At 43.2% G+C, this 22841-nt stretch overlaps 1 protein-coding gene across 5 annotated transcripts in view; it reads right to left on the bottom strand.

Annotated features, from left to right (window-relative positions):
• epha3 (eph receptor A3) overlaps positions 1-19082 on the bottom strand; it is a 164248-nt gene extending 145166 nt beyond the window's left edge. For 2 of the 5 annotated variants that reach the window (XM_076985452.1, XM_076985451.1), the window contains exons 1-3: positions 18879-19082; positions 12782-12846; positions 199-859 (exon numbers count right to left, since the gene is read on the bottom strand). In XM_076985452.1, coding sequence (XP_076841567.1) covers positions 199-859; positions 12782-12846; positions 18879-18963 — 811 coding nt within the window. In that variant the 5' untranslated portion in view covers positions 18964-19082. Of the gene's footprint in view, positions 1-198; positions 860-4890; positions 5361-12781; positions 12847-18878 lie in introns of those variants that run through there. The other 3 variants (XM_076985448.1, XM_076985447.1, XM_076985449.1) reach the window with 3 other exon arrangements.
• Positions 19083-22841: the final 3759 nt, after the last annotated feature.

Here is a 22841-nt window from a genome sequence, read left to right on the forward strand (position 1 = left end):
ACAAAGCAACAATCCTAGGTTTGGATTTGCAACCTATGAAGTTTAAAATTAAATCAATGAATGGCATTGTTACATTAGATTCGCTGTCCCATTTCGAATTTATGTCCACAGCACTTGTACATTATACTGATATGATGAAAATAATGGCCCGTGAAATTAAGGCCCTGCAAGAGAGAAAGAAGAGGAGAGAGGCTGTACCTTGGCAGGTGACTCCCCGATCTTCGTAACCAGTGTTACACAGACATTTCCCAATGGGTACCAGCCATTCTCCCTCTGTGCTGCAGTACATTTTTGGTGGATCCTCTTCCTTGGAGTTGTTGACACAGGAGCCTCTCACCTCTACTAATGACTGAGTGTCCATTGGCACAGTGTCTGGGAACATGGCCAGATTTCTCACTGTGAAAGGGCACTTCTTAAAGTACACCCGCACTGACACCAGAGCTACGCAGGACCCCACATCCTGGAAGGCCAGGTAAAAGCCTTTCTTTGCCATAGGACCCACCTCTCGCACTTCTGTGTTGAGCTTAAGGATCCGATCACCTAGGTCCATTTGGGTGAAGCTCTCATCAGCTGCAATGGTGTCTATTTTAGAGAACTGGTGTTCACGGAACTTACTGTCCTGGTCTTCATCAGTCTCCAGGTAGTGCAAGTTGAAAGTTTCTTTGCAGGTCCCCAGCACAAGAGGGATACTGTTGCAGTCTCTCAGAGTGAACTTGAGTTCAACATAGATCTTTTGGGCAGAATTGCGAGGGATCCAGTTGGTCCTCAGCCAGTTGTTTTGGCTATACTCCATGACATTGCACACCTGGAAGGTCCGGATAGGGGTGTAGTGCTCATCCACCCCACTGATCTCCTCCCACTGGGGAAAAAATATAATTGAACATTACACAAAATAATTAATGTGTAATTTAATGAATAGGCTTTCACACTGTTGTAAACAGTCATTCTGTTTCACAGAAACAAACATTCTGTGTCACAGAATGCTTCATCGTGTGAGAGTTGATGTCCAAAGACATTGTGGCTAGATTCATGAGGCCTTCAGGTTTAAAATACTTAAATAAATGATTCACTTATATGATGTGATTCCTACGGTAATAGAGCATAGCCTGGCCATCCTTCATGGTTAAGTTTATAAAAGCCTTTGGTGGAGTAACCCAAGCTCTCTTTAGTGGCCCTAAGCCATTTGTTACCAACAAGTATGCAGAACAAGTGTTAGACTGGAGAACAATAGAACTATAGAATTATATGCATTTCATCTGTGGCTATAGTTAATGAGATGACCCCCCTAAAAAAGTTTAGAAGATGTCTTAAAATATCATGCCTAAGATTCTAATCACTACCAAGCATTTATGAAATATGGATATTGATAATGGTCCAGGAGTGCATAAAAATATAACACCACAGAATATAACACCTATGTCTTTATGAAAACCTTACATGAAACACTATGAAACTGCTCTGCAGCTGAAGTTCAATTTAAGTTGATACAGCTGATATATGGAGAGATGTTAAAATGAGAAATATTTTCAGCTTACAAAGTATGCACTTGCTGCAACATAACTAAACTTTTCACCTGCTCATATTTTACAACTTTGTCAGTGTATATTACAAATAATCCAACAACAGCAAATGTCAGTAAAAACATTGATTGGCTCTAATGCCTGGCATTACTAAATACTAAATTACTAAAAATAAAAATGTAATCAGAAGAAAACATAAGGGTACAAAACATTGTAACAAACAAAATTTGATCCCAGTGAAATGCATAAGTGATGTAGGCAATGCTGATCAAACACCAAGTCTTCAAAGTCTCCTTACTAAACGTCCGCTCACTCACAATTACGTCTTTTATAATAGCTAAATTAATTGAAGATTACTGTCTGGACTTTCTTTTTCTAACAGTGACTTGGCTTGATAACAATGGAGCAATAGTGCTAAATGAAGCTTCGCCTCCCGACTTCAACTATTTTTATGTCTCCAGAGTAAATAAGAGAGGTGGTGGTGTTGCATGTTTTTACCATAAAACATTTCGCTGTAAGCAGATCTCATTAGGGGAACATCCTACGTTTGAATATCTGGCAGTACAACTCAACAGTACTTATTCAGTTCTTTTGATTGTTATCTATCATCCTCCCAGACTACATGCAGATTTTCTTGAAGATTTTGAAGAAATGCTTTCAAGGATTTTAATTTATTTTGATTATGTTTTAATTGCTGGGGATTTTAATATTCACATGTATATATCCACAAATCCAATCACTTCAGAATTCATGAGGATGCTTAACTCTTTCGATCTCATACAGCATGTATTAGGCCCAACTCATAAGCATGGCCACATTTTAGATTTGATCATTTCTAAACGTATAGAGGTTAATAATACTGAAAATACTGATGTTGCAATCTCTGACCATTTTGGTGTATTTTTCAATATGTCATTATCTACTAGAACACTCAGTGAAAAGCGCACAATAACCAAGCGTTATCTCAGTGCTGGCAGTGCCGTGGCCTTCACAGACATGATACAGTCCCTCCCTCCCCTCTCAGAAAATGGGAATGAGCTAGTTGAAACATTCACACACAGAGTTAGGAACTGTATTGATGCTGTGGCACCAAAGGTAACTAAAATAATCTCTAGTAAAATTAAGATGCCCTGGAGAAACACTCCATCTATTGTAAAATTTAGGCAAGATTGTAGGCAGGCTGAGAGACGTTGGCGAAAGTCAAAATTGCAAGTACATTTTGATATTTATAAAACAACATTGCAGAATTACAACAGTGAAGTGAAATTAGCAAGGAAAAACTATTTCTCTACTTTAATCAATTCATCCAATAATAGCTGTCTTGTTCAGAAGCATAGATCAGCTAGTAAACCTCATCTCCTGTGGCTTCCCTGAGACTGTTTCAGTTGAAAAATGTGAGGAGTTTGCTATTATTTTTTAGGGACAAGATTACTAGTATAAGGCAGAACATAGCAACAAGCACTAATAGACCATCAACCCTTACATCAGTTACTCAGCCTAACTTTAATATGTCTTATTTCCAAGAAGTTGACATGGTAAAACTACTTGATGTGATCTCATCACTAAAATCCTCTACTTGTGAACTGGACCCTTTACCAACATGCTTTTTCAAGCAGGTTCTGAGCTCATTAACAAATGAAGTTCTAACGATCAGTCTCTGCAATTGGGTGAATTCCCTAAATTTTTTTAAACTGCAATGGTTAAACCACTATTAAAGAACAGAAATCTTGATCCCACAATTCTTAATAATTATCGACCTATATCTAACCTTTCCTTTCTTAGCAAAATAATTGAAAAAGTAGTGTCAATCCAGTTGAATGACTATGTCAAAGTAAATCAAATAAATGACACTTTTCAATCTGGTTTCAGAGCTCTCCACAGCACTGAAACAGCCCTAGTTAAGGTAGTAAATGACTTGAGATTGAATAAGGATGCAGGCAAACTCTCAGTCCTTTTTCTGCTAGATTTAAGCGCCGTTTTCGACACCGTTGATCATGAAATACTTCTTGATCGACTACAGAGCTGGGTAGGCCTTTGTGGCTTAGTCTTAGACTGGTTTAGATTGTACCTAACTGGGCGTGATTACTATGTAGCATTAGGTACCTCTTCCTCCACACGTCAAAAAATAACTTGTGGCGTCCCCCAAGGATAAATTTTTGGGCCGTTACTATTCAACCTATATATGCTTCCGTTACCACACATCATTAATAAACATGGTATTAGTTATCATCAATATGCAGATGACACTCAACTTTACATTTCGCTAGAACCTAAAGCCCTAAAATCAATTTGCTCACTGTTTGACTGCATAGATGATATACAGACATGGATGTCTGACAATTTTCTGCAGTTAAATAAACAGAAGACAGAGGTTCTTGTTCTTGGCAGTGATTCACAAAGGAATGATGTCCAGACATACTTAAATCAAATGAATCTGAATGCCAGACAATGTGTTAAGAACCTGGGCGTCACCTTTGATGATGAGCTCAGCTTCAAATCACACATCATGACTACATGCAAGACAGCTTACTTTCACCTTCGAAACATCGCTAAGGTCCGAGATATGCTTTCTCCTGCTGACAGTGAAAAACTTGTCCATGCATTTATCACATCAAGGCTAGATTATTGTAACGCTGTTCTATCTGCTCTTCCAAAGAGCTCTATTTCGCACCTACAGCGAGTTCAGAACGCGGCTGCAAGGGTTCTGACCCGCAGGAGAAAGAGAGATCATATTACACCTGCACTCCACTCACTGCACTGGTTACCTGTCAGCTTTAGAATAGATTTTAAGGTTCTAGTCATGGTTTTTAAATGTCTTCATGGTCTTGCCCCTCTTTACCTCAGTGAAATGATGGTTAGATATGTTCCAGTCAGGTCTCTCAGGTCTTCAAACAGTAATCTACTGGTGATTCCTAAAAGCCGATTAAAGATTGGCGAGGGTGCTTTTAGCCACTATGGCCCAAAGCTCTGGAATTCTTTTCCTGAAGAGCTCAGAGGCATTTCATCCCTGCATAGTTTTAAGAACAGTCTCAAAACATTCCTGTTTAGATCTGCTTTTAGTTAAGAAACTCTCAATCTTATTTACTTTATTACATTATGTTGTCTATTATTTTCTAAATCTAATTGTAACGTGGCTTGCGCCACGGAGCAAGGAGACGGACACAAATGCTGAGATGAGCGAGATTTAATACAGGGAATACCAAACTCGGAGTCGACAAAACAGGCAGGGGTCATAACGTTGAGGCAATCCGAACACGAAACACGAACCGACATAACTAAGGACTAGGAAAACAAAACACGGGTAAAACGTAGAATAACTGAAACAAACAGATAACACAGGGCAACTGGGCAGCAAACGGGGAGTACTCACGGGACAGGATAACGGGCAGGATACAGAGACAAAGCGTGTCGTACAAAGCACAAACAAACAGCATGAACAAACTGGAATGACAAAACCATGGATACCAGACTGGGGAATGACAGGACTTAAATACAATGACATTAAACGAGGGGCAGGTGACGGTAATAACAAGGGGCGTGGTAATAAACAAGGAATCACGAAGACAAACGAGCGGGGCGGGATAAACAGGCACGGAAACACAGACACAAGGGAACCCGGAGTGACAGCCAAGGGAGGGGGCGAAGCCATACGTGACACTAATTATCTTAATAGTTTATCTTATTTACTTTACTTTTTTACTTTTTATGTTATTTTAATATTTTTATCTTTAATTTCTTTTAACATTTTCTTTTTATCTTTTTGTCTTATCTCCTTTTAATGTTTCTTTTTATTTGTACTGTAAAGCACTTTGAGTTGCATGTATGTATGAAAGGTGCTATACAAAAGATTATTATTATTATTATTATTATTATTATTATTATTATTATTATTATTATTACTACTACTAATTTATTGAGTTAGAGTCAGATGTTCCTCCTTCTAAAGATCTAGGTGGAATAATGAAATAGGGTCTTCACAGTTTAAAACAGTAGCTACAGCTAGCTGTGTTTACGTGTGTGTGTGAATGAAATGAAATCCAGGTGTTTGGGCTACAGTGCATGCATCTTATTGCAGAGAAAGACTGAACTTAAACCACAGCTGCCAGAGCAAATGAAATGGCATATAAGATGTGTAGATCACACATTTGAGAACATCATATTACATGACCTGTCTGCTGTAGGACATCATTGTGGCACTCGCCCAGTTATATAGAGAAACAGTATAGCACCTTAAGCAAAAAGTGTTGGATGTGTCCAATTGGTACCCACATGCCTTCATGATAAACTCTCAGAGTATCTCTCCACTTTACAACTTAGTGTTCTGTGTAGACACATGGACAGTGACCAAAGGTCTCTCCAAATATTGCTTCACAACTTTAATATCCCTCCTGGAGACCAGCAACAAGGAAATGGGAAAACTGGTGGTTGGTTGTTTCATGGGGTTTTAGCCAAACTCCTATGTATACACATACTGTGAGCATAGGCCACATGTTCCCTGACACTAGTGGACAAAGGAGAGCAGAGCTAATGTTTCATAAATATGTAACAAAACCGTAATCCTCCTCTAACATTGCGTCCTCCTCTCTAGTTAGAGAAGACAGATGTTTTAGCCCATAGGCCACCACTGAATGATGTATGTATGATGTACACCTTTTCTATACATACACACAGACACACAGAACTTTTCTCTATTAAACATATATTTTCTTTGGACACAATTAGAGCCAAATTTAAGAATTCATTAAATGTTTTAAAGTTTCAAAGAGTTTTCCATTTTGAAAAAGTATTTTAGTCTTTTGTTTACCTTATATCAATATTTTATATTTGTAACTTGTATTATTCCTACACCAAGACTGTAAACAGTAGAACCTAGTGTTTCCCCATTAAACAGTATCCTATACTAGTCTTTCATCACAACTGTGGCCTATCATTCAATGCCTTTTCTTCACTGTTTTATGAGTGTGGAATCATGGCACTGCCCATTTAACCTACTGCACCCATACAATGTGCTAATCCCAGTTTATACTGCAGCCCCTTTCAGTTTCCTTGTCATGACACTAAAACAAAGAAAGACCTTCCAGAAATATGGGTATTAGCTGACTGAAATGCACAGTAAGAAAAGTGAGTTTTGAAATGTAACATGAGAATTTATTGACTTCATTGCCTAATTTGTCTCAATTGATTATAGTTCAGCACACTGGACATGCACTGGCCTGGGATTTGCCTTCCAGCAAATTATAGAGTTACTTAGTTACTTGAAACTTTCTGTGAAGTGGAAAGATGAAGATTCTGTTTTCTCTGTACACAGAATGTTCCATGAAGCAGTTCAGTTGGTTTTCGTTTTGCTGCACACTGTGTGGTTCTTTTACAAAAATGTCTCTTTCTGGATGCAGGAAAAAAACTTAATTCATCTGCTTTTTTATGAGTCTTACAAAGTTTCTTGTCTATTGTCCAGTATGTCCACAAATATATGACAACAAATCCATAATTTATTCAACAAACATAACTGGATTAAACGTTATCAAACATTAAATCATGTTATGCCATCCGAGCATTAAATAACTACCTTTACTCACTGTGATGCAGCAAGACATTCCAGGTCCCTATTCTACAATACATAATCCAAGACATGCCAGGTCCCTATTCTACAATACATAATCCAGCCACAATCTATGTCCCTTTGCTCCCATGTACAGCAGTATTCCAGAGTAGCAACACACTACTAGAGAACCTTGCATGTAGTTAGGCCTGTGACTGGATAAATGTGGTGCAAAACAGTGTAATCTGCCAGCAGGGAATAATGAATTCCAGGCCAAGGACTGATGCAATTTGGAGGGGCCACTGCACTGCACATTCAGAGAGTTGTCTGCACTGAACTCATTTACTTATCGCCATATAGGGAATGTCCAAGGGGTTTATCCCTTAATTTGCTTTAACCATTCTGATTTGTACTCACACCGGCAGGAGTCCATCCATCAGTGTCAGTGCCAGTGCCAGGCAGGTACATTATTTGAAATAATTTTCAAGGGCTCTCAAGGGAAACTGCTTATTGCAACAAACTAGGCAAAAGCCGTATGTAATTACAAATCATTTACCTTTGTAGACTTTATTTTCTGCATTGTCTCTCACTAGTGATAACAATGGGATACACAAAATAAATCTGTGTGCTTAGACATGAACCGGAATAGCACATGATTCAATGACTATTAAGCCTTATAACAGTTTTAAATCATTTAGATGTAATACTAGTAACCTTAGCAATAAATATTTTTTCAAACTCAACAAGAAAAACAAATCACAATGAACACTGACTTTTTTCCTTCCTTTATTTATTTTTTCTTCACACTTAAACTCTATTTGTGACGGGCGGTGTGAGCAACTGAAAAGGAAGCGATCACGCCAAGTCTCAGGGAAAAAGGATGGTTTAATAGAAAGTGTGCAAACCAAAACCCGTGCAAAAGATCCAAATTAAGGATATAATGACCAGCGGTCAACTGGTACAAAGACAAGACATATATAGGCAAACAAACGACCCTCAGTTGAGACGGATCACGGGCTCCGCCCACCTGAGGGACGCACATGATGTCACCAAACAACAACAACAACAGCCGCTGTGGATGGAGGCGGCCGGTAGGGGGCCGCCTCACCGTGACACTATTATTGACAGTGCTAACAATAAAAGAACAAGGGAAACCATCTTTGGCAGGTATACAGAACAAATTACCGGTGTCACGTTGAGGACCCCGGCCCCTCCCTTTTGGGCGTGTGTCCAATCCAACCCCAGTAGTTTAGTTATGAGTAACTATGCATCCAAAAATATTACTGAGCTAAATATCTTCGATCCTATATCGCAAAAAGAGCTCACAACACTGATTAATTCGTCTAATTCGTCATATACATCATGTATATTTGACCCAGTTCCAACCCGTCTATTTAAAGACCTACTCCCAGCCATTGCAGGGCCCTTACTTAATATGATGAACTTCTCCCTTAACCTAGGTTACATGCCCAAACAATTAAAATGTGCCGTAATTAGACCCTTGATTAAAAAACAGAATCTCGATCCGCAGATTCTAGCCAACTATAGACCCATTTCTAATCTCCCATTTATCTCTAAAATTTTAGAAAAAGCAGTTTCCAATCAGTTAAACCACTATCTCCAATCAAATAGTATCCATGAAAAGTTCCAATCAGGATTTAGACCAAACCACAGCACTCAAACAGCTTTACTCAGGGTAGTGAATGATCTACTAATATCGGCCGATAATGGGCTCATCTCGTTCCTTATACTGTTAGATCTTAGTGCAGCTTTTGATACTGTAGACCACAACATTTTGCTGGATAGACTAGAAAACACGATAGGTATTAAAGGAGTCGCACTGTCCTGGTTTAGATCATATTTAACTGACCGCTTCCAATGTGAAAGTGTTAATAATAAAACCTCTAAATCTGTGCAGGTTAAATATGGTGTCCCACAAGGGACAGTCCTAGGACCACTTCTATTCACACTGTACATGTTACCCTTAGGCGAGATTATGCATAAGCATGACATCAGTTTCCATTCCTACGCAGACGACACTCAGCTATATTTATTGGCAAAACCCGATGATTTAGGCGCAAACAGTAAGATTGAGAAATGTGTAGAAGAGATAAAACATTGGATGGCGTGTAACTTTCTAGCACTAAATTCCGATAAAACAGAATTAATAATAGTTGGGTCTAGGGCTGCGAGAGACAAGATACATAATGTAGCATTGAATCTACATTCTTTTACTATAACCCCCAGCGCAGAGGTAAAGAACTTGGGCGTCACAATAGACCCAGATCTCTCGTTCGATACACATATTAATAATATAACTAGGGTAGCGTTCTTTCACTTGTGCAACATTGCCAAAATTAGAAACATATTAAATATTAGTGATGCAGAAAAACTAATCCATGCATTCATATCCTCTCGTTTAGATTATTGTCTCCTAGCTGGATGTTCTGGTAAATCGATAAACAAACTCCAGCTGGTTCAGAACGCAGCAGCACGAGTCTTAACAAAAACTAAAAAGTTTGATCACATTAGTCCCGTACTATCGTCATTACACTGGCTGCCAGTTGGATTCCGTATTGACTATAAAACTTTTATTAACATATAAAACGCTGCATGGCTTAGCTCCAGACTATCTTAGTGAACTTATTGAACAATATAACCCAGCGCGTTCACTTCGCTCACAGGACGCAGGGTTATTAACTGTTCCTAGGATCAAAAAGATCACAGCAGGTGGAAGAGCCTTTTCTTTTAAAGCTCCACAATTGTGGAATAATCTTCCTGCCTCTATTCGGGACTCAGACACAGTCTCAATGTTTAAAACTCGATTAAAGACTCATCTGTTTAGTTTGGCCTTTGATTAATCTGTTACATATTTACTACATCTCGTATCTTTTCTCCAAGGTTCACCTGGAGAGTAACATTGCAGTCGGAGCCTACAATACCAGCATTGCTGCTCCGACACGGAATGAAAGCCTGGTGTTCATCAACAGACATTTACAGTGACAAAATCATAACCCAGAACTTTCATTTTTACCTTTACTTAGTCTGATTGTGTGATTTGTGTGTGACTTGTGTATTTGTCTGTATTTTGTGTAATTTGTGTGTTAACGGGCCGCCCAATGGAGGATGGGTTCCCTTTTGAGTCTTGGTTCTCCCGAGGTTTCTTCCTATTCCCCACCATCATAGGGAGTTTTTCCTCGCCACTGTCGCCTTTGGCTTGCTCATTAGGGTTCTGGACCCATAGTATTGTTAACCTTTTAAATCCTGTAAAGCGCTTTGTGACAACATGTTGTGAAAAGCGCTATACAAATAAACTTTGATTGATTGATTGTTAACGTTGTCCACGTGCTTTGTCTGCGTCAGTGGATCTCTGTGGTTATGTCGTGTGATAATCTGTCTCACCTGTGACTCGTCTCGTAATCACGTGGGGCTAATGTGGTTTGTCTATTTAATGTGCGCTCGCGCAGTGTCCTGTGCTCGTCGTTGTCTAAGTCTACACGTTGTGTTGTGTGTTACACGTGCACTATTGCGCAAATATAAGTAAATAAAAGTGACGTCAGTCAAAGTACAAGGATTCTGTGTCTCGTCCTTCGCCACGACCCCATCGTCACAGAACGACAAGCCGTTAGAGACACCAGGACCATGCCAGGATACGGAACTCGGCCAAAGAAGAGCCAACGCACCAGCAAAAAGCACCACCGCGCGTCTTCCTCCCCCCGCGACGCCATGCCTCTTCGCCTGCCCAGCGCAACACCACCACGCTGACTCCCGAGCAGCTGAAGCAAGATCCAGTATGCGCTTACATGCTGTGCGCAACTCGGGAGTCTTCCGATCCCGAATTGGTGGAAGAATTCCGCCAGGGAGCAGTGCGGATCTGGAGGGAGCGACACCTGTCTCCTTCTCGTGACCCCTCGCCTCTGAGGGTGGGTGCCTTCGAGCTATATGCGACGGAGAGGACCCCCGAGAGCGAGTTTGGGGAGGGGGACTCTCCTAGCGAGGTGGAGGAGCAGGAAGACGAGGAGGAGGTCTACCCTCCGTCTCTAGGCGACGCCTCCACCGTGGACTACGGTGGAGGGGAGGAGGAGGTCTACCCTCCGTCTCTAGGCGATGCCTCCACCGTGGACTACGGTAGAGGGGAGGAGGAGGACTACCCTCCGTCCATTTGCTACGCCTCCACGGTGGACTATGGTGGGGGAGAGGGGAACGAGGACGACTACCCTCCGTCCGAGGGCTCCGCCCCTGCAGTCGGCTACGGTGAGGAGGAGGAGGAGGAGTACGAAGAGGAAGACCATCCTCTGTCCGTGCACTTGGGCATCTCAGAGTGCACAGACAGTGAGCTCGACTCGGAGGACGCGGGCAGTCCGCCCCCCTGTGAGTGTTCTGCTGGGACTGTGAAGGGGAGGTGGACACCAGAGGCGGGTCCATCCTCCGATTGCTCCGGAGGAGAGATGATGGACTGCTCCCGGGGTGACAGCCCGGAGCAGTCCATGGAGTGGAACCGGAGCGAGGACGAGGAGGACATGGAGACCGAAGGGGATTCCCCAAGCGGCCCATTTGGGGAGTCTGCCGGCTGCACTGCACCCGGCGCCTACGCCGGCCACGCTGCACCCGGCAAGTCCGCCGGGCGAGCTGCACCCGGCAAGTCCGCCGGCCGAGCTGCACCCGGCACGTCCGCCGGCCGAGCTGCACCCGGCAAGTCCACCGGCCGAGCTGCACCTGGCACGTCCGCCGGGTGCGCTGCACCTGGCACGTCCGCCGAGTGCGCTGCACCTGGCACGTCCGCCGGGCGTGCTGCACACAGCGAAGACAGGAGGAGGACCTTCCGCCGCAGCCCCGGCAGCTCCCGGTCTCTCTCCTCTCCTAACTCTCCTCCTGGCACGTAGCCGGGCGCCTGTTACATGTTTGTCTGTTCCGGTGTTTGTAAGTCTTCCCGTTTGTGTACCAAACCCCTTTTTCCCTCTCGTTCCTCTATGTGTTAACGTACCCGTGTCTACACGTTGTGTTGTGTGTTACACGTGCACTACTGCGCAAATAGAAGTAAATAAAAGTGACGTCGGTCAAAGTACAAGGATTCTGTGTCTCGTCCTTCGCCACGACCCCATCGTCACAACAGGATTACCTTAAACAACTGCAAACAAGCAATTTGAACACTTAATAAGGTTTTATAAATGGTTCGGTTTGAGTAACCCATGAGACCAATTCATAGTATAACAAATAAACATGGTTCATTACTGAACACTATGACCTTGAAACAGAAATAAATTAGTCTGGAGACTTAATACTCAAACAACAGCAAATGTCAATCTTTTGTGGTTTGGGGCTATGTATTTACATTACATTTTTCTAAATGTTACTTTTACTGTGCATATCATAATGTGTTTTCTGTGTATTGCTGTAAATAGTGGTATTGTAAATGTCCTAAATATATATTCTCAGGGTTAAACAACTGCATGTGAATGTTCCTGAGATTTTTTATAATAAATTATGTATGTAGACAGGGCTGGAGTGGGCTCCTTTTTCAGCCCAGGAGTTTCATGCCCAAATCCAGCCCAAAATAATTTTTCCCTCCCAATCAGCCCAAACTAGAGATTGACATGAGCCGGCCCATCAGAAATCCTCCCAAATCTTCCGATTAGCCACTCCGGCTCTGTATGTAGAATTTGACTACTGTATATTATGTTGGATCTCCTGCACTAAGATGAACATACATACTCATACATACCCCATGTGACGGGTATGATATCCAGCCCAGCTCCCCCTGAGTTGCTTTGGAATCCAACAGGTTAACTGCAGGAAAAAAGAAAGAAAAAGAAAGAAGACAAATGAGCATCTATCCCTTGTTAGCCTCAATTACCCTCCCACTTGTCCCCCAGGACACAAGAATGCTATGACCAGCAGAGTATTTATTCAGCTGCACTAGTCTCATGGCACCATCAAATTAAACAAACAGTGAAAGCCTCCTCTCTCAGTAGACCAGACTCACCCTGATGCAGCCTTTGGGATGACAAAAACGTACCCACATCAGTAGGCCATTTAAACTCCAGTTTCTACCCTGGTCATGGTATGAGGATACCAGTGGTTAGTGGTATCAAAAATGTCAATGTCTATCATGTCCTTCCTTTGTGTAAGTCTGTGTGTCATTTTAGATAGGAATCTTTAACAAGGCAAATAGTTCACAGATGGTTCTCATTATCTGACGAACATGATCTGAATGAAACCTAATACTTTTTATATGTTTGTAAGCTGTGCACTCAGGCTTTACACATGTAGGTCAATCATTAATTTTTGTTTAGGTTAAGTTGAATGTTTTAAAATAAAAAATTAGAGGCATTATCTGTAGGTTAATAATAGTTATAGTACACACACAGACACACACACACGTCTCTCCATCACCTCATCTCCTCAGCATGACTGCAAGGCTCTTGTAAGCACAGAGAGAACAAAGACTGCCATATATGTATAATAGATGTATAATATATGTATAATATATGCATATGCAGCTAACGTGCGGCAATAAGCATGGTGGCCATACTTACTTGAACTGGTCTGCTTACCATCAAACATTTAGCCTAGTAAAAAATACAAACTGCACAGAGAATAGGCAAGTGCACTGTCAAAGTCACCCATAAAAAAATAGCAAAGCTACTCAGTAAAACATGTAAATCACTCTAGGTGGGCCCACATAAAACAACATAGTGGTACCTCTGTGCACTGGATATCTGAAATACAATGATATTTGGAGAGCCCATTATCAGATTCCATCACAAAACTCCAAAATGGAGCTTTACCTGCCAAACAGCTGGCTTTTCCCTTACAGTAGACCAGTTCCTATTAGCTGTAATAAAGACATCTGCTTCTGTCAGATAATGGCTGCTACATCCAGCTCCATTGGTTCCAATTTACATTTCTCAGTGAGGCGAGCCAATGACTCAAATTGAGCCAACCGGGGGAACTTGAGAACAGAAAATTAGATGGCTATACTGGTGAGGCAAATTCTCCAGCTGTAAGAGCAGGAAATCACAGCCAAAGACACTACCCACCCAACCACACAGTCAGCAGTGGGGAACAACACACAGTTCCTCTAAATCCAACAGAGCACCGCCTTTGTACGGTAACTCAACTTATTATTAGTAATTCCATTGCTCGTCCACGGGAACAAACAACACAAGTCAAAAGACGTAAATCAATAGGAGAGAGACAATAATCTAGGATCACAACCACAGGCTGCCCATGGGCGACTGTGGTCCTGATAAATCCCTGCACCAATAACTATTATATTCCTTTCATCAGCACAAAGCACCTTCATGTAACACATCAGCAGCAGTGAAAAAACAAAGGTTGTATTTCATTATATTTCCAAAGACACAGTAACATGTAAAATTCTCTTTGCCCAGGATTTACAATATCAAGTGTCTTTCTTGAGTGCATAAAATGTACAAATGTATATTAGACATGACATTTATTACATTTTGCACTCTGAGAAAAATGTTAATATATCGTTGTCAAACCATGATCATTGTTAACTTGATCTTGGTTTGACTATGCTAAGTAAGAGAATTATATGTTCTCAAAGGATAGGCTCAACTTTTTCCTGTAACCTTTTACACCCTTCTCGGGTAGCTAATTAAATCTGGTTTGAATTAAGATGGGGATCAGCAGCCCACAGGGTTGAGGCATGCTAAACGCTGGGTGTGACTGTGTACAACACATGCTGTATTTGGGATTATTTTCACAAGATTTCTGAAATAAATAGAGGACAGTTTACAGGATTGGCCAAAATATCACAGCGGCCTCTCAATATTTAAGCAACTACAACTGCCTCTCCAAGATAAAATGTGTGTGTGCGCGCTTCCATGTATGATTGTATTAAATGCTGTACTATTGTACCATATTTTTTTTACAAAAATGTAAATAAAAATGAAAAGTAAAAGACAATGGCATCTTATTCATGAATACTACATCATCCCAGGTTACACCTACACTAGCATGACTGTAATTAAGTATTAAACTCTCAAGTATCAATTATTCAGTCTTGGTCTGCCTGCTGCCCCAAACAATGCACAGTTTCTCACTCAGCCAGCTCCTTAAACCAAGTGCCACACACCAGTACTGGCCTAAACAGACTGCTGGCCCAAATGCACATGTATAAGCAAATTTTTGGCTCCTTTGAAAGGTACCATTGCTCACAAAACTCAAGCATTCTCAGTGGTGGCCTAATGCACAGCCACAGCCAGTGTCAGGACTAGCAATCCCCATCTGTGTATCAGTCTGAAACAAGCAACAACCAATACGTGTGATACATGTGCATACACCATATGTGGAAATTATTTTGATGGTAAAATGTGTATAATTAAATAATTTGTGGATTTTTTGTGAATGTACAAGCAATATTTCTTAAACAATAAGATTTCTTAAACAAACTGTTTGCATATGGCCAGATTATGGACAGTAGGAATTAAAACCTTTGTCCCACAGGTTTGGCTAAGTTGCAATTGACTTGTATAATGCCTTTAAATGGCAAACAATGTATATGCTTCATTGAATAGAAATATGTTTAACAAGTCAGCCAGTCAAGACCAAAGAAAAGACAGAAAACAAGTTGCTGCTTTTGTCTACAAAATGTTCTTCCATGTTATTTTATATTATAGGAAAATATCAGTCTGGAGAATATCAGTCTGGCAGATGAAATACTCATTGTATTTTTTGCCAGCATTTATGCAACTTTTTTCTATTTGCACAAAAAATGCACATTTCGAACAAAAAGGTTGAGACATCATGCATGAAACATTGAATAAAAAGTAATAATCCTACATCAAAACAATGAAAAAAGTGTTTCTAAGCTATATGTCGTCTGAGCACTTTCCACTCTTGCACAGCACGCGGTAAATAGTCCCAAAATTCTGAACACTGTATTTCTAAATAAAAACAAATCATAAAGCACAAGTGGACATTTATTCAACTATGTAGATTAATTCACAGCAGACAATAGCTACATAAAAACTGACGATGCAAATATACTTAAAATACACAGCGTGAATTTGAAATAAAGCCAACGTGTGGATACCTTAAAAGGAAAATATCAAGGGAATGCAACAACAACAACAATAATAATGGTTATGTCATCACAGAAACTTTTTGGTGTTTTCTAAGCCTTCTAGAGCTGTAACGTCTTTTTAATATGACCAGATCAAAGCGATATTATCGTATTTTATGCCGATTGATTGTGCCGTTCTCCAGGCCGAACTCTCCATAGTACGTTTTAGCATTAATGATATCTATTTTATCTTAGGGCAACAACTTACTCTGATTAGGCAACTATGATGAACTGGGCTGGGTTTCCCTTAGCCTATGTATCGTAACACGGAGGTCATCGTTAAATGGTAGAACGAGTATGACACTGAACTTTCTCTCATTTAACTGAGCTTAACATTACGCACTGTTTGGTAAACTGGGCCTGTTTTGTATTCCTGTCATATGTAGCCTACCGCACTTCCAATGAACTCCTGTAATTTCAGAGAGAAACAATATTATTAATTATAAACCAAATTCTAACTTGCAGAATAACTTGTTTCCTTATTGTCGGTCCATTATTTGGCACTTTCTACGTTATCCACCAACTAAAATGTTTACTCAAAACACAAAAATGTTTAATAGTTTCAAGGTCCAAGTACAGACACATGCCATTTAAGTTGGTACATTTCGATAGTCTCTATTATAATATTATAACTGTATGTATGTACCTATGTATATATATTGTACATATATATAAGTATATGTATGTGTGTGTGTATATATATATATATATACACGTACATACACACACACACACACACACACACACACACACACACACACACACACAGAGAGAGAGAGAGAGAGAGAGAGAGAGAGAGAGAGAGAGAGAGAGAGAGAGAGAGAGAGAGCTGAGTTTAATACATGTCACTCATTGGTGAGATTTTCGTCCTTGACGAACACAAATTAGAGCACAACCAAAACATCTCGCGTATAAAACAGTTTAAAACATAAAACAGGGAAAATTCTGTTTTTCTCCTAATCGTATCAGTACAGATCATCTGGATGACGGCTAGGATTACATTTTACAGTCGAAAGAAAGAACCAACGAGAGAAAGTATTGTAGGACAGTTTGCTGTTGACAACTCTTCTCTTTTATTGTCACGTTAATACAAATGAACTCACTCAAAAAATAGCTGAATCCCCTCTCTCTCTCTCACACACACACACACACACACACACTCTCTCTCTCTCTCTCTCTCTCTCTCTCTCTCTCTCTCTCTCTCTCTCTCTCTCTCGCCACTCCACAACTTAATGTAAAGAAACAGTAACCCAATAATTCCTTAAGGATCATTACAGTGTGTTTATGCAATATTTGTAGCCGAACCTACTGTTCTTTAATGGTAAGATTCACTTGTCAATACAGCAGAACTACGTGCTTTAGTCTGATATCAAAACTTTGCCCTACCCCAGACTGGAACCTTTCCGAGAGCATGTGGTTCACTGTGTACCAACTGAAATTTGAAAATTCAATAACACCTAAGGCATGTGCAATTACAAAACTCAGTTCTAGAGAGGTTATAAACGTTAAGTGATATTACCATTAAAAACGATTTACTGGAAACCCAAGAGTTAAAGTAAAAATCTGAATAGATCACATTTTCCTCTCATTTCAGTTTTTCGGGGGAGAGAAACAACCAATGGTAAAAATATGTAATATATAAATATTGTCTAATTATACGAACAACTGCATTAGTGAAATCAGTTTATGGCTATTTCAAAGTATTTAAGCAAATGCTGTGAAAAACAAAAAAAATGTGGCTGTATACGGGGTCAATGCAAAGATCCATTATGCATTCCATTTTTCACATTCATGACTTAAATGTACGGAGTCTACTTGGGCGTTTATTTTTACGTTAATGTATTAGTCATGGAAGTCAAATAAATATAGCCCACTGCAATAAGTATGGCATTCTAGCCCAACCTAAGGCCTCAAAGTGTAAAACAAGTTAAGTCAGAATGTTTATGATCTGTTTCGTTTATTTAAGTATATATGGCCGACAGTACTTTAAACTTTATTTAAACCTAAATATGTTTAGTGGAACAATTTAAATTAAACGTGTCTAGACCAAAAGGGGCGATAGTTTAGTTGACTAGATAAATGCATATGTTGCCCTCGCTCAAACCTCATTGGAAGATTATTTGGCCTCACGACGTTGTCAGTTCACTAACTGTATAAGATATTTCAAGAAGAGTTTATGAAATAAGCATTTGGTTAACAGCGCGCCACAACAGACTTATCCATGTTATCATTATCTGAATGAATTAAAAGAAAGACCGCGGTCTTTCTACAACATAATAAAGGCATAGCATAGGCACAATACGTGTTCAAAAGTACTCAGAATGAACTTATTTTCATGTGATATCCAAATGGCCCAAGTTAATTCCGTTTTCTGCGAAATGACTGACACTCGATATTCGATACGTCAACCCAGATAAACCCAGTTTGGCTACAGAACTGACGACAACTCGTGATTATTGCTTCAGTCATGTCCAAACGAACCCACACCATTACATTCACACGTCCTTTAAGTTAAAGATCTGCAAGTAGTGATAATAACTACTCTCAGAGCGAGAAAGACGTAACTGTTTGCAGTCAAATGCCACAAGCAGTCTAATCACTTTTGCGAGGACGACGTGAAGGCTAAACCTATCGTTAGTCAACGTCGTCTAGGGCATAATTTAACCTGCGACGAAGCGCAGCCTAGTATTCCACCTCGTGTATCTTATTCGTAACGTTGTCTTACCTTCATTGGAAGGATAAATACTGAGTTCAGCGCGGAAAATAAGGGTGAAGAAAAAGACATAAAGCATTAGGGTCTTGCAATCCATAATAGCAACTCAGAGGACAACGCGAGGTACATAACTCCATGAAGCATGCCGCTGATGTGAAGGCATCGATTCCGACACAAGTTACCATTCTGGTCTCAGAGGCTGATGTCAAGTTTGACACCGGAGACGACGAGGAGGAGTCTCTCCCCCCCCCCCCCCCCCCCCCACCCACCCCGGGTCCTACGCACCAAACAATGAATTTTTCAGTTATCAGAAAATTATGTCCACAAGCACTGATAAAAGTAAAGGCAAGAACAGATCACAAGATTTATTTCATAAGTTTACCCTCCTCATGAAGACGAACATACTGTGGCGAAGCGAAGAAGCGAGAGTCGGGAAAATTGCTCATAGTGCTCGCTTTATTGAACTGCCTCAAAACAGACAACACTCTTTGAAATAAAACAACCGTATCCCAAAGGGCTCTCACCCTTAGAATAAAGCTAGCCTCATAAACATGAACATAGATCACCCTAATGGTGACTAAACAGGCTCTTAGTGAGCATTCTGGGAGCATGAATGCCCCGCCCCCCTAATGACCAGTGCTACCGCAGTAAACACGACGCTACACTGTCCCCACGTTTATGAGCTAACCATCTCGGTAGCTCACCTTACAGTCCAGCTAAGGCACAAAGTCTTGGAGGTAGCGTGGTTTGTTCCGCGGCCTCCTGGGCCGCCTTGGGCTTCCCCTGTGGTCCAGCTCTGCACTGTCCTGCTCCTCCGAAACTGTGCGTCCCGGGCCGTGGGGCTCTCCCCCACCCCCCGGCTCGACAGCTGGTGCCAACGTCAACGAAGCGACGCCCCGTTCGGATTAGGTACACCACGTCGCTGAGCTGACTCACCCCGGTGTGAGGTCCCTCCCAGTCACTCTGTAGCTTCGGGCACTTCCCTTTGTGACGCTTGGGGTTAAAGAGCCACACCGCTGTCCCAGGAGCGATCCCCCCCCCCCCCCCCCCCCCCCCCGCAGGGCTGGCGTGAACCCGCTGGATTCCTGAGCCGTGGTCCGGTATGCCCACAGCACCAGTGGCAGATGTAGGTCCCAGTCGCTCTGGTCTTCTTCCACCACCATAGCTGCGTGGCCAGGGTGCAGTTAAAACGCTCTACGAGTCCGTCGCTCTGGGGGTGCAGCGGCGTCGTTCACGTCTTTTCGATGCCCAGCCGCGTGCACACCTCCCCCATCACTTCGGACTCGAAATTCCGCCCCTGGTCACTGTGGAGCTCTTCTGGGGCTCCAAACCGGCTGAAAAACTGTTCCACCAGGTAGTTCGCCGTGGTTGTGGCGCTTTGGTCAGGTACAGCATAGGCCTCGGGCCATTTGGTGAAGTAATCCATAGCCACTAATCCATAGCCACGTCACGGTTGCAGCCCGGCCAGTAGAACCCTTGTCTCAGCCGCTTCAGCGTTTTCGTTATTCCGAAATATCCTACCCCAGTCTGACCGTGCACCGCTTGGAGGACCGTCTCCCGCAGCGATAGCGGGACTAGCAGCTGCAGTACCACCACTCCTGGCATGGGGCTCTCCCAGCAGCCATACAACAGCCCCTCCTGCTCCGTCAGGTTTTGGCGTTGGGCATGCAGGGCTCTCACGGCTGGCCCGAACGGTGTCACCGCCGATCATTCCGTCTGCCATCCTTCTTGCAACCATTGCCCCACCTGTCTCAGTCCTGCGTCTGCCTCTTGGGCTGCGCGGAGTTCATCTGGGCCCCACGGTGTGGCTGGGGTGCGTCACATGATGGCGCAGCGGGCTTGTTGCTCGTATTTGTCTTCCAGCCGATCGCAGTATCTGCATGCTTGTTCGCTGCACGGACGGCGTGAGAGCGTCGGTATTGTTGTGCTTCTTTCCCTCTCTGTGCAGGATTTGGAACTGGTATTCCTGCACAGCCATTAGACAGCGTGCCGTCTGCCCCTCTGGCTCCTTGAAGTGCATGAGCCACATCAGGGATGCGTGGTCGGTTCGCAGCGTGAACGGCGTACCGTACAGGTACGGTTTAAAGTGTTTCAAACCCGCTACAACGGCCAGCAGCTCTCTCCGTGTCACGCAGTAATTGCGTTCTGCTTTCGCGAGGCCGCAACTGAAGTACGCGAGCACGCGCTCTTGTCCCTCTTGCTCCTGTGACAGCACTGCGCCAATGCCGAATTTACTGGCATCGGTGTCTAGGATGAACGGGCAGCTGGCTCTCAGTAAAGCTAGCACAGGTGCAGAGGTGAGGGCGTCGCGCAGCTGTTTAAACGCGCGAACAAACCGCCTGTAGTACGATGCCAGCCCCAGGAATCGTCGTAGCTGCTCGATGTTGATTGGCGTCGGCCACTGCTGCACGGTCTCTACTTTGGCTGGGTCGGTAGCTACCCCGTCCGGTGTAACTACGTGGCCCAGGAACACCACCTTGCGCTGTAGTAAGCTGCACATTTTGGGGTGCAGCTTTAGCTTTGCTGCCCGAATAGCCTCGAGCACTTCAGCCAGCCGGTTCAGGGCCTCGTTGAACTCTGGAGCATGCACAAGGACTTCGTCTAGATATATGACACAGCGGTCTTTGGGGACTGCAGCTAACACTATTTCCATCAGCCACTCGAACATGGCTGGCGCGTTGCATAGGCCGAAGGCCATCACTTGGAAATGCCACAGGCCTTCCCCTATGGTGAACGCCGTCTTCTCTTTCGCCTCGTCCGCTAACGCTACCTGCCAGTAGCCGCTCGGCAGGTCTAGGGAGCTGAACCACCGTGACCCTGCGAGTCGGTCTAACGTATCGTCGATGCGGGGCAGTGGGTAGGAGTCTACCTTTGTGACGACATTCAGCCGCCTGTAGTCGACGCAGAACCGCCAGTGCCCATCTTTTTTGTGCGCCAGCACGACTGGTGCAGCCCATGGGCTACTGGACGGTTTGATGACCCCTGCCCTCACCATTTCCAGGATCTTCTGCTCGGCTATTTGACGTTTTGCCCATGGCAGCCGATGTGGTCTTAGTTTGATGGGTGCTGCGTCCCCGGTGTTGATCCGGTGCTCCACCATGTCGGTCTTGGTGCACTCCAACTCGTCTGTGGTGAACACGTCAAGGTAGCTCTGCAACAGCTCCCACAGTTGGTGTTGCTGTCCCACCTCGAGTCCATCGCAACTTCGGTCTCACAGCTCTCGTACGACGCTTTGTGTTACGTCAGAGGGGTTCTGGCGAAGCTTGGGTACACCGCCCCCGGCTCCCCAGGCTCGCTCCTGCCCACTCGCTGCTGCATGTTCAGCTCCTTCGAGTGAGCAGAGTTTTGCTCGGTTCGCCTGGGGTGCCACTTGGTGCCCAGCAGGTTCTCCACCATCACACGACGCTGCTTGTTCAGCTCCTCCGGGTGAGGGGGCTTCCCACTGGTTGCCATGCGTTGACGCCGATCGGCGTCTGTACAGTCGGCCTCTGTTACACAACTCAGCTGTTCGCTCTCAGTTTCCTCTAGCGGCAGGTGTTCTCCACGCGTCTCTAGTACTCCGGTTTCTATGCAGATCCGGGCTTGAACGGATGCTAGCAGATCCAGCCCCAGTATACAGGCCTCCTGAATAGGTGCTAGCCAGAAGTCGTGACGTGTCATTTGCTGCGCCAGTTTCACCGGTAGCCTCTGTTTCCCCTTTATCGCTATAACCTCGCCAGTAACTGATCTCAGCCTAACGGTCTCCCTCCTATCCCAGCCTTGCTGTAATAGCCCCGGTCTAACAATGGAGATAGTCGAGCCCGTGTCAACTAACGTGGTGAGCTTAACGCCACCCACCTCGCACCGCAGGTACGGTTTAAAGTGTTTCAAACCCGCTACAACGGCCAGCAGCTCTCTCCGTGTCTCGCAGTAATTGCGTTCTGCTTTCGCGAGGCCGTAACTGAAGTACGCGAGCACGCGCTCTTGTCCCTCTTG

This window comes from Brachyhypopomus gauderio, unplaced genomic scaffold (assembly GCF_052324685.1).
Source record: "Brachyhypopomus gauderio isolate BG-103 unplaced genomic scaffold, BGAUD_0.2 sc40, whole genome shotgun sequence".
Classification (NCBI taxonomy): domain Eukaryota; kingdom Metazoa; phylum Chordata; class Actinopteri; order Gymnotiformes; family Hypopomidae; genus Brachyhypopomus; species Brachyhypopomus gauderio.